Genomic DNA, 10,416 nt, shown 5'->3' on the forward strand with positions numbered 1-10,416 from the left:
GCATTCTCACTAAAGGCAACAGGAAAAATACAACAACATGACACTTGACTGAGAGATTGAAGTCAATTCTGCTAAGACTGAGAACAAAACAAGAATGTCCTCTCTCACCACTTTTCAACATTGTACTGGGGGTTCTAGGCAATGCAATTGGAACTGAGAAATAAATACCAAAAAGAACAAAAGACAATGACCTTTATTAGCAACATAGTTGTGTACATTGAAAATTCAAAGAAACCCCTCCCCACCCAAAAAACACACACAAAACAATGAGAGCTAATAAGTGGATTTAACAAGAACACAGTATTGTTGGGTGATGGTTCTTTCTGGGTCTCTCACATTATTGCTTGTCTTGCAGGCAGGGGCCCTGACTGCCTTTGTTCTAGGCTATGTTTTCCAAAGATATTATACATAAGATTTATATATATAAAAGCCTCAGTGACCGTTGCAACCGAACGAATGACCGAACAGGCTGCGTGGGGCAACCAGGCTGGCAGGGGAGGCAGTTGAGGGTGACCAGGCCAACAGTGGGGACAGTTAGGGGCGATCAGGCAGGCAGGCGAACAGTTAGGAGCCAGTGGTCCCAGATTGTGAGAGGGATGCCCGACTGCCGGTTTAAGCCCAGATTGGAAAGGATTCAGGCTGGGCTGAAGGGACACCCTCCCCCCCTGCAGAAATTTTGTGCACCAGACCTCTAGTATGTATATACTTGTAGATGTGAATACGTGTATAGCAAACTGCCTTTGAGGATTGTATATTAGCTGCCATTTCAAAGATCCTAAGAGCATCTCTGGTTTCCATGTACCTTCTTTTCTGATTCCATGAGCTCCCTCATTCATCCAATGAATTCCTTTCTATTTCCATTAGCCATCGTTGATTTCTAAAAAACCATGTGTAGAGAAAAAAACAACTGGAAGAATCATGATTTTTTTTCTCATGCTTTTTGATTAAAAACAACACAAAATCAGAAGATTGCCATCAAGGAACAATAACCACCAAACCTGGACCCAAACGAGAGGATGGTCACAAACTCAAGGGACTGACCAAAGTCATCTATTAGCGCCGAAAGCTCTTTGTCTATAAAATGAGGGTAATCACTGCTCTGTCTACTTCACAGAACCAGTGCTCTGACTGAAGCCCAAGCAAGCAAGGGCTTTGCAGAAACTCTCAGGGGTGGTGCTATTTGAACAGCCGAAGAGGCTAGAGAGAAAAATGGAAGATACAGGCTTGGCACCAGAGATTCATTTTAAAAGCTTTTTGAAAAGGCAAGAAGGGAAAGCGCTTGTATTTAAGCAGGAGCATCTGCAATTATATCACCGCCCTGCCATTTGGCAACCAGCATGGAAGGTGCTGTGGTCTCGTTAGGGTTCTCTGGAACACTGCACCCCACCCTAGCAAACCTCCTTCAGTGAGGGGTCTTTTTGTCCCTTGCTTCCTTGCCTGCCCCAGACTATTCTTCATGTATAACCTGCCTTGGAATTTAAAAATAAAAAGGACAAAAAAATTAATAGTTCCCAAAGGTGATTGTGAAGAGCGAGGAAGAAATAAAGCAGGCCTGGAATTTAAGAGAATATGAACTTTATTAGGTTTCAAATACAAAAATAAACCCATCTAAATAGGGACGCAGGATGGACATTGAGCGAGTCAACATCGTCTTCAATTACGACATGCCTGAGGAATCGGACACCTACATCCACCGGGTGGCCCGTGCTGTTCACTTTGGCACCAAAGGCCTGACTATCACTTTTGTGTCTCGTGAGAATGATGCCAAAGTCCTCAGTGATGGTCAGGGTAGGTTTGAAGTCAATGTGGCGGAGCTTCGTGAAGAAAGGGACATCTCCACGTACATTGAGCAGAGCCGGTAACCACACACCTGACATCCCGGAGCCACCCTGCTTCCCACGTGCTGCTTCAAGTCCTCTTTCTATGCGACAGTGAGGCTTTTTCTGTTCAAACACGGTACATTTGTACAACAATAAATTTGTATTATGGAAAAATAAATAAATGAATAAAATAGGGAGGCAGAAAGCTCCCTTTGTTTCTCTAGGATTTCCAACTCCAACCCCATAAAAACATTTGCTCTCACACAATGGCTAGCAAAGAGTAAAAAGAATCAAGTTCTCAAAAATGAGAGGTATCCACGTTTACGAAGGAGGATGAGCTGGAGGATGAGGTGGGGGATGAGCTGGGGGATGAGCTGGAGCGCCTGGTGGACGGGGAGGACACTTCCACCAGTGCATCCTCCAGTTGTTTCTCTATCCAATTCTGCTTCTTATCGGTTAGCGCCTCAGAGAACCGCTGCATGGCTTTAGGGTCCAAATGGAGATAGAAATAGAATTAGTGGGTTTTCAGGTGGGCCCCGGAAATCCCCAGGTCATGGTAGACCATCACGGAGCCACTCTTCAAGGCTGTGGAACTTCAGCCTACCCTTCTTTGGGATGCATTTCTAAGTCTACCCACCACATCCCTGATAGCTCATTTTTAGCTTCAATGACACAGCATGTGCTGCAAGACACTTTGTCTCATATCAAATCCTATAACCTGGCGATAGACTTGGACTCATCAACGTTTCTATTGCCTCTAGTGTCCCTTCAAACAGTCTATTCTCCTCAGTGGCTCAAAATTTTATAACATAAATGCTCTTTCTTCACTGCTTGATTCCCAGCAGGTAGAACAGTGTCCAGCATGTGGTGAGATGCAACAGATCATTGTTCTGTTCTCATAACCTTCCGAGGAGAATCTGACTCCAGAGAATAACATCCAGGGACATCCATGATCATCTGCCTGTCTATCGCACCTACTAACTCAAGCCCCACAGGGCAGAGGACCACTTCTGATTAGTGCCCTGCTCAATGGCAGGTCATGTAATCCCTGTTTGCAAAGGAACTTAATCAAAATATGAAAGTGCAAACCATCTATGGTATAGATGAGCTGTAGCTATAGCTACTCAGCTATTGGACTACAGGAGTGGAAGACACCAGGAGTGGAAGTCAGCACCACTCACCGACTTTCAGGCGGAGGGGCTTATCCGTAAAGGTGAGGCGGAACCAGCCAGGCTCCTTACACATGTAGGCCTTGCCAGGGGCCAATAGAAGCTTGTTGTCCAGGAAGCAGCGATAAAGGAGCTGCTCTTCCTCAAATGTGCATGGGTCCAGGTACTAGGGAAGGCAGAGGGACAGAGCTGAGCCCAAGACCTATCAGGCAGGTCTGCCCAAGGACACCTGTCCTCACTTCCAGAGCTCACCTCTTTCAAGTTGACCCAGATATAGAGGCCAGAGCCACGACTGAGAAAAGGGACCTTCATTGTCTTCAACTTGTTGGTGATGTACCAGTGAGCTTCCTGCATCCGGGAGCGATTCGTGGGCAGGTACACGTTGTCAATCCATTCTGGATGGTGATAGGGGAGAATGCTGTCACAGGTCTTGTGACACAGAACTGCCAAGAAGTCTTTGCCACATGCTCCCTACCTGTACTTCCTGGCAGCTATTTCTGTCCAAGACTGACTCTGTACTATATTTGAGCTGATGGAATCCATATTCAAAACTCACCTCCTACCTACCTACAGCTCTGGAGGAGACACTGGGCTTCTCAGTAAACCTGTAGGAGTGTTCTGTTTGAGTTTACAGCTCTGACAGTAAGAGTCAGGGTATCCCCCTGTAATGGGTTGATGTTGCTGTTGTCCAATGAGCAAGAAGCAGGAACTCACAGCTCCCCATACCTCCTGCCTTACAGCCTCACACAGTGGACTTTGATGTATTTGGCGATGATCTTAGCCCGGTTGTTCTCAGCATTGGCAGCACATAGAACCACCAGGGGAGCTTGTGAAAATCCTCGTGGCCAGGTTATATCCCCAGATCAACTAAATCAGAACTTCAGGGTGGAGTCCACACATTGGCATTTAAGCTCCCATGTAATTCCCAAATTGATAGCCATGTTCACGGGGCTGGGAACCTGGTTTCTGCCAAATATCAAAGGGCCTGGCACCATGTAGGGAAACAGGTAATTGGATTTCTCCTATCTACCCTTTAACTCACTCAAAGATGAAAGTTAAGTTGTTTTCTCAACCAGATTATTTGGTTACTTTCATTTATTTAATTACTAGAGGCCCAGTGCATGAAATCCATGCATGGAGGGGGGTATCCCTCAGCCCGGCCTGCACCCTCTCGCAATCCGGGACTGCCAGCTCCTAACTGCTTGCCTGCCTGCCTTCCTGACCACCCGTAACCTCTCTGCCTACCTGCCTTATCACCCCTAACCCCTCTGCTTGCCTGCTTCATCACCCATAATGCTCACCTGCCTGCCTCATCACCCCTAACCGCTCACCTGCCTGCCTGGTGGCCCCTAACCAGTTGCCTGCCTGTCTGATGCCTCTAACTGCCTCTGTCTTGGGCCCCACCACTGTGGCTTCATCTGGAAGGACATCCAGAAGGTCTTTCAGCTTTCTGGTCTAATTAGCATATTACGCTTTTATTATTACAGATATCCCAGCTTATTATAGATATCCCAGCTTTTAATTTAAATCTGCTAGACTGGCATCTGTTCTACTACAGGGAATTAAAGAAAGGGGCCCTTCTCTATGTTTGGGCCATGGCACTAAAGGGGGAAGTTCTCCCTGACGCCAGCATTCACCTCAGATCCAAGGGGCAGAAGAACCCAAGGGCCATAGATGTAGCCACAGCAACTTGCCCAAATGGCAGCGCTTCCTTGGCCACCTTGGCAGGTGAAGTTAGGTCAGACTTGAGGAGTCAGGGCACTTATTTCTTTGTAATCTTTGCCTGAGCAAGCAGAATATTGGAAAGGGGAAAGAGACCTTGACATAAGGACGGATTTCTGAAGTTCCCCCTGAAGTCTGCATATGATTGTCTATCCCCTTTCCAGGCAGAGCACGAGCTATCGAACAGCCAGAAATTAAAGCCCATCCTGGCTTTTAGACCAGCGCCTCCCGCTTCTGTCTACACCCTAGTGCCCCCTGAGCTGCATCCTGCCTTCCTTCAAACTTCCTGTCCTCCACCATGACACCTGAGACAACGAACAGGATGTCAGGGGACTGCAGGCATGTCAGAGGCCCAAGCAGACCCGTGGCCCTGAGCACCGAGATGCCTGGATGCAGCTCAGTACCTCTGTCCTGGAGCAGCCGACACAGCTTGTGCTGGGTGATGCCAGAGATGCCGTGGAGGAAGCCAAAAGTGCCAACAGCAGAGACCACCTCCTTGTTGTGGGTGTACAGAGTGCCAAAACGGAAGCCAGAGATCCCAAAATTCTAGAGGAAGAGAGTAAGGGAGGGAATACCTTATATTCTTGGCTCCCATTCCTTTCCAACCCAAGGATAGGCTGTTGGGACTCACCTTACTGGTGTCCCAGATCACATGGGTCCTGTTGGGGTCAGGCAAACTGGAGAGCAGACAGTACAATCAAGGTTATAGAGAAATGTTTGAGTGCTAAAGTCTTAAGGTCTGTGTGTGGGAATTGGGAACTGGCTTGAGGTCCACTACCCAGACCTTTTGTAGAGGTTTAACTTTATTTTAGACAGTGGTCTTTCTACCTTGCCCTCAAGTATCTCATATACAACATGGTATTTAGATCAAATGTACTTAGGAGGAAAGATCATACTTTGTTTATTTCCACATTTAACTCAATTCCTGAAACTTAGCCAGGTAAATTTATGACACATGAAATCACTGTGCAAAAGCAGGAAGCTAATGGTCTCAGCTGTAGCGGGAATAAGAACAACTCACCTTTTCATGTTCAGAACACTGTGGAATGGGATGGACGCACGAAACTCAGACAGCATAGAAGTCTCATCAATAATCACATGTAGGTTGTGCCTGAAAATTAGGCAGAAAAGTGAAAACATCAAGGTTCTCTTATCTTAACTCACTTTCTGTTATGGTCAATTCTGGATACAGATCAGATCCTCCTATTGCCCCAGCAGCCTATCCACCAAAGATCATGATAAGGCAGAGGGGCTGGTACACCAAAAAGGACCTTACACACGGCTAGGGAGTACTTGGAAGGCACAGAATACAAAAGACACACATGAGAAAATCTTACTGAACCTTTCAATCCTCAAGCAGAGACCACTTTGTGGTGTTAAGTGGGTTAAGACTTATATGCACATCGTGTTTATTCTCCCATTGGCCCTCTGAGGCAGTACTGTTCTCTCCATTTCACAGATGAGGAAACTAGTTTCTGAGACAAAGTTAATACCCTCTATCGGCAGGTTTTGAAGCGGGGACTTGAACCCAATTCTGTCAAATTCTAACCTAGGACTTGCAATGTTCTTCCTTTTGTCCCCATACTTCACCATTAATTGGTCTGGGTTAGTTATGAGGCTTAGATAAGTGCCTCTCTTCTAGAGAATAGAAGACTATCTACTCCTAACAGGGCTATTTAGGGACTCCAGACATGTCAGACGTGAACATGTTCTTAGGAGTGGGACATAAAGTTCTGTGAGGATATGTCTTTATCTTCACCCCACATCGTCCAACAGTCTCTCTTTCCTGGCACCTCAGGCCAAGTAGTTTGGGAAGTAGATGCTGGAAAAGTGCTCATGCTACAGGAAGCGGCTGAGTGACAAAACTATAATATGATTGTTACGTAGATGTCTGCACATGGAAAATACTAGAAAGAAATTGGGGGGGGGGGAAGATTGGTGGAAGCTGTAAGCATGTGGTTGCATTTTCCTTCGTTCCCATTTCAGTTAGTTGTACGCCACTTTGCAGAGTATAATAAGCAGTAAGCATAGTTAGGGGAAATTATTTTTGGTTCTGACTTCTTGTCCATGACCGATGGCAATTTGTTCAATTTCAAGGGTTAAACCCCTACCTCTTGGCAAAGTCCAGGTATTCCTTCAGTGAGTCCAAACTGGCAATGTCTCCCATAAAATTATTGGGGTTGAAGAGAACAAGACCTCTAACCGTTTTCCCCTGAAAGAACCAAACATAACCCAATGAACTCAAATACTTCACATTGAGCCAATGTCAGTCAGAACACTCAATATAGGTCACATAACCAAGGTCTACGTAGAACCCTGAAGCAACTACCATACTGCCCCCAGGGCAGAGATGGAAATAGCACTGGGGACTGCCACTGAGAAGGCTCAGGGCTCCCAGAGGGACATGCCCCTGGGACACTGCCTCTTCTGAAGAAGGAGCCCGCACAGTCTTGCTCAGAAAGTTGTAGCAGAGGCTCAGCACTGAACCCCCTTCGGGGCAGCAGTGCCCACCCTGACCCATGGTCCTCTCCTTACCTTAAACTTAGCCTCCAGCAGGGCTTTCTCCAACTTGTCCACAATCAGCTGGAATGGCTGGGTGTCCGCCTCAGTGATCTGGAACACAAACCCTGCCTGAGGAGCGCCCATCTGACTGCTTCTAAGCTTTGATCCCTCAGTCTTATAAACCGTGAATAATCCTTGGCCTTCATACCCAGGGTACCCGTCCTACAGGCCCTCCAGTGCTGATTTGTCCATCATCACTTATATGGCAGGAAAGCTAGCCCCACCCATAAACCTTGGAATGCCCCCAGAACGTTTCATTGCCGAGGTGGGCTGAGCAGGAAAAGGGCCCCATTCTGACCTTCCTCAGCAGGTGGACATGAATCAGCTCAACTTTTGAATACAGGCGGGCAGCTAATGTGAAGCCAGAATAGAAGGGGGTGGGGATCAGAAAGGCATCTGGAAGCACAGGGAGACAAGGCTGTGAGTCCAGGGTCTCTCAGTCAGAACCACCACACCCACCTGACCCCCAGACCAGCAGCAACTCTACTGACAGGGTAGGTTACTTGGGCAATCCCTGCTCCTTGGGGAAATGCTTTGGGGCTCAGGCTCTGTAAAAGGTAGCCATTCTTATAAACAATATTTGGGGGACAAAAATCAAGTGTCCTTGCCTTGGGGCTACACTATAGAAGGAGACAAAGGAAGAACAGCGCTCTGAATGGCTCAGAAACCAAGGTGCAAATCAAGCCTACCTTGCTAGCATGGTGAGCACGGAACATTTACAACTTCTGGTCAGTTCCAGGGCAAACACCAGAGGCTGAGGCCCCTGCACAAGAAGGGCTCTTTCTCTCCACATGACTCATGTTATCTACATCTGGTGGTCTCAAGTATGCTTCTCCTCCCATCATTTGGCCTTACTGATGAACTAACCGAGGACCTACTGATTTGAATAAAACTGGCCACCTTGGTAACTACCTTCCAAGCAGCCAAAGCTCATTAAAGTCTGAGACTCTTGCCCAGATATTGTTAAGAGAGACACTGAGAACAGATATTTCAGTCTTATTTGATCTAGAACTCAATAGACATCGTTTTTGAGGAGGAGAAGGCGATAGAAATTCTATATAGTTTAAGCCAGTTTACCAGGGCTCTCTGTATTGGAATTGAGCCCCAAATCCCAGCTAATATAATGGATTGGTTCTCACCATCACCATTCCCGGGGGCATACCTCCTTGAGGACCCTCCCTTGATTTCCTTCCTCATTAAGTGGGGATGCAAATCCCTCACTCCTATAGAAACAGCAGGAAAACAAAACGAGTGTAGGAGAGTCCCGGCATTTTAGGGCAAGGGCCTTGAGTCAAGATGCTCTTCCTCTTCGAGGCCCAGTGCCTGTGTGCTGCTATTTCCCCGAGGGAAAGCAGAGCCCATCAACTTACCACCTGGATCACACAGGACCATGGTCAGCGTCAAGAAGACAGAGAGGGAGCTATTGAGAACAACCACCTGAAGAAGATGCACAGAAGGTAGAAGTAAAAACCCAATCTCCATGAATGATGGGCTAGTCCCTCCGTCTCCCTCCCCCTCAGTAGGGACAGGGACCAGGAACCTCCAAAGTTGGAATCCACTGGCTTTTATTCCATCTTGGCCCTGAAGGCCTCTGCTGGTTCTCCCTGAACCCTTTAGAAAAGGCGGGCCCCTTAAGAATACATCTCTCCACTGGGAGATAAGTGAGGCTGAGAAACTGACTCACATTTTCTGGATCAAGCAGGTCAGGTGCCTTGCAGTAGTAGGTCAGGAACCGGGCTACTTCTTCCCTCAGGCTGTAGACAGACCCAGAGGGATCTTGTGGTTTCAGGCCCAGGAGTCCTTTCATACTCCGTATCTAGACTTTAGTCTTTTCCAAAGAGCAAGGCGTCTAATCTCATGTTACAGGGTTACTGACCGAGATTATTGATTCCCGAGGTGACAGACAATTAGTGTGAGAGCTTGGGTTATTTTTATTTTACTGGGCTGCCTCCTAAATTGTGTTCTAGACATTTTCTAGAGGTTTCACTGAAAGAAACAGAGGTAGCCAACCAAGAATCTGATACTTTGAGTTCTTCCCTGCTTGAGAACTGGTGCCTGTGGACTAGGAGGCCATGGATCTGGAAGTTACTTACAATGCATGTCCTCTCCAATCAGGATATTGCAGAAGGTCATCATCAATGTAGTTCATGTCACTCCGACTCAACTGTTGACAAATAAAGCATGAGGACAGCCAGACCAGGGAAGCCCCACAGTCTTCATCCTACTCCTAGGATGCAGGTGGGCATTTGCCCTACAACACAGGGCCTCCCAGAGGGCAATGGGGACACGTGCTGCATGCTCCTCAATGAAGGGAGGCCCTGACCTTCTTATCAGATCACACAATGGATAACTTACTTACAACTGCTGAATTAACAGCCTCCCCAACTGTACACTTGGGCCAGGGGCTCCCTTGTTGGTCTACCCAAAATATACCCATCCAAAGAATACCTCTGAACAGTCAGGAAGTCCAGGAGATGACACATGCTATTCTAGAAGCCGTTTCCCCACTCCCTTTCCCAGTCGCCTAAGTCCCACTCCTGTAGTGACCACATGCTTGGGGAGCTGGGCCTGCATATGGGCCCAGCAGGCCCGGAACTTGGCTCACCCTTTCAGTCAGCAGGTCAATGCAGAGCTTGTTCTCACTGAGGCCAAGGTTGATGAGGCCCTGCAGATGGAGGAATCCGAGATCAGTCCTCCTGCCCAGCCTAGAGGAACCCTTTAAACATGTCAAAAAGTGCTCTTCCCGGATGATTTCCAAAGGGGAGAGCTCACTGTCCCGTGAGGCAATTCACAGCCCCAAAATCATACAGCTTGCAATATCCCCCTTTAGAGCCATAGAGATAGTTGCATACCAGTGACCAGTCCAGGGGTGGGCAAACTTTTTGACTTGAGGGCCACAATGGGTTCTTAAACTGGACCGGAGGGCCGGAACAAAAGCATGGATGGAGTGTTTGTGTGAACTAATATAAATTCAAAGTAAACATCATTACATAAAAGGGTACGGTCTTTTTTTTTTTTTTAGTTTTATTCATTTCAAACGGGCCGGATTGGTCCGCGGGCTGTAGTTTGCCCACGGCTGGACCAGTCACTTGGTTCTTATTGACTAGAACCAATAGGCTATCATTAGGCTAAGTGCTTCTTGT

General features: G+C 47.3%; 1 protein-coding gene across 1 annotated transcript; it reads right to left on the reverse strand.

Moving 5' to 3' along the window:
* Nucleotides 1–1,568: 1,568 nt before the first annotated feature.
* Nucleotides 1,569–10,038, reverse strand: LOC132242319 (probable inactive 1-aminocyclopropane-1-carboxylate synthase-like protein 2). Its single transcript, XM_059711217.1, has 13 exons — nucleotides 9,879–10,038; nucleotides 9,367–9,437; nucleotides 8,958–9,027; nucleotides 8,644–8,710; nucleotides 7,572–7,669; nucleotides 7,247–7,324; nucleotides 6,823–6,923; nucleotides 5,733–5,822; nucleotides 5,343–5,388; nucleotides 5,116–5,257; nucleotides 3,242–3,384; nucleotides 3,002–3,155; nucleotides 1,569–2,303 (listed from the first exon to the last, which is right to left on the reverse strand). The coding sequence occupies exons 2-13, from the start codon at nucleotides 9,420–9,422 to the stop codon at nucleotides 2,119–2,121; spliced, it is 1,230 nt and encodes a 409-aa protein (XP_059567200.1). The 5' UTR covers nucleotides 9,423–9,437; nucleotides 9,879–10,038; the 3' UTR covers nucleotides 1,569–2,118.
* Nucleotides 10,039–10,416: the final 378 nt, after the last annotated feature.

This window comes from Myotis daubentonii, chromosome 9 (assembly GCF_963259705.1).
Source record: "Myotis daubentonii chromosome 9, mMyoDau2.1, whole genome shotgun sequence".
NCBI classification, from domain to species: Eukaryota; Metazoa; Chordata; class Mammalia; order Chiroptera; family Vespertilionidae; genus Myotis; species Myotis daubentonii.

What these genes read in the sequence shown, in the direction of transcription:
- LOC132242319 (XM_059711217.1), bottom strand. Translation starts at nt 9,422, where the DNA reads ATGAACTACATTGATGATGACCTTCTGCAATATCCTGATTGGAGAGGA. An exon ending in TACCTGGACTTTGCCAAGAG is followed by an intron (nt 5,823 to 6,822) that starts GTAGGGGTTTAA and finishes CCTAATTTTCAG; the next exon opens with GCACAACCTACATGTGATTA. An exon ending in TCGGCTGCTCCAGGACAGAG is followed by an intron (nt 3,385 to 5,115) that starts GTACTGAGCTGC and finishes ATCACCATCCAG; the next exon opens with AATGGATTGACAACGTGTAC.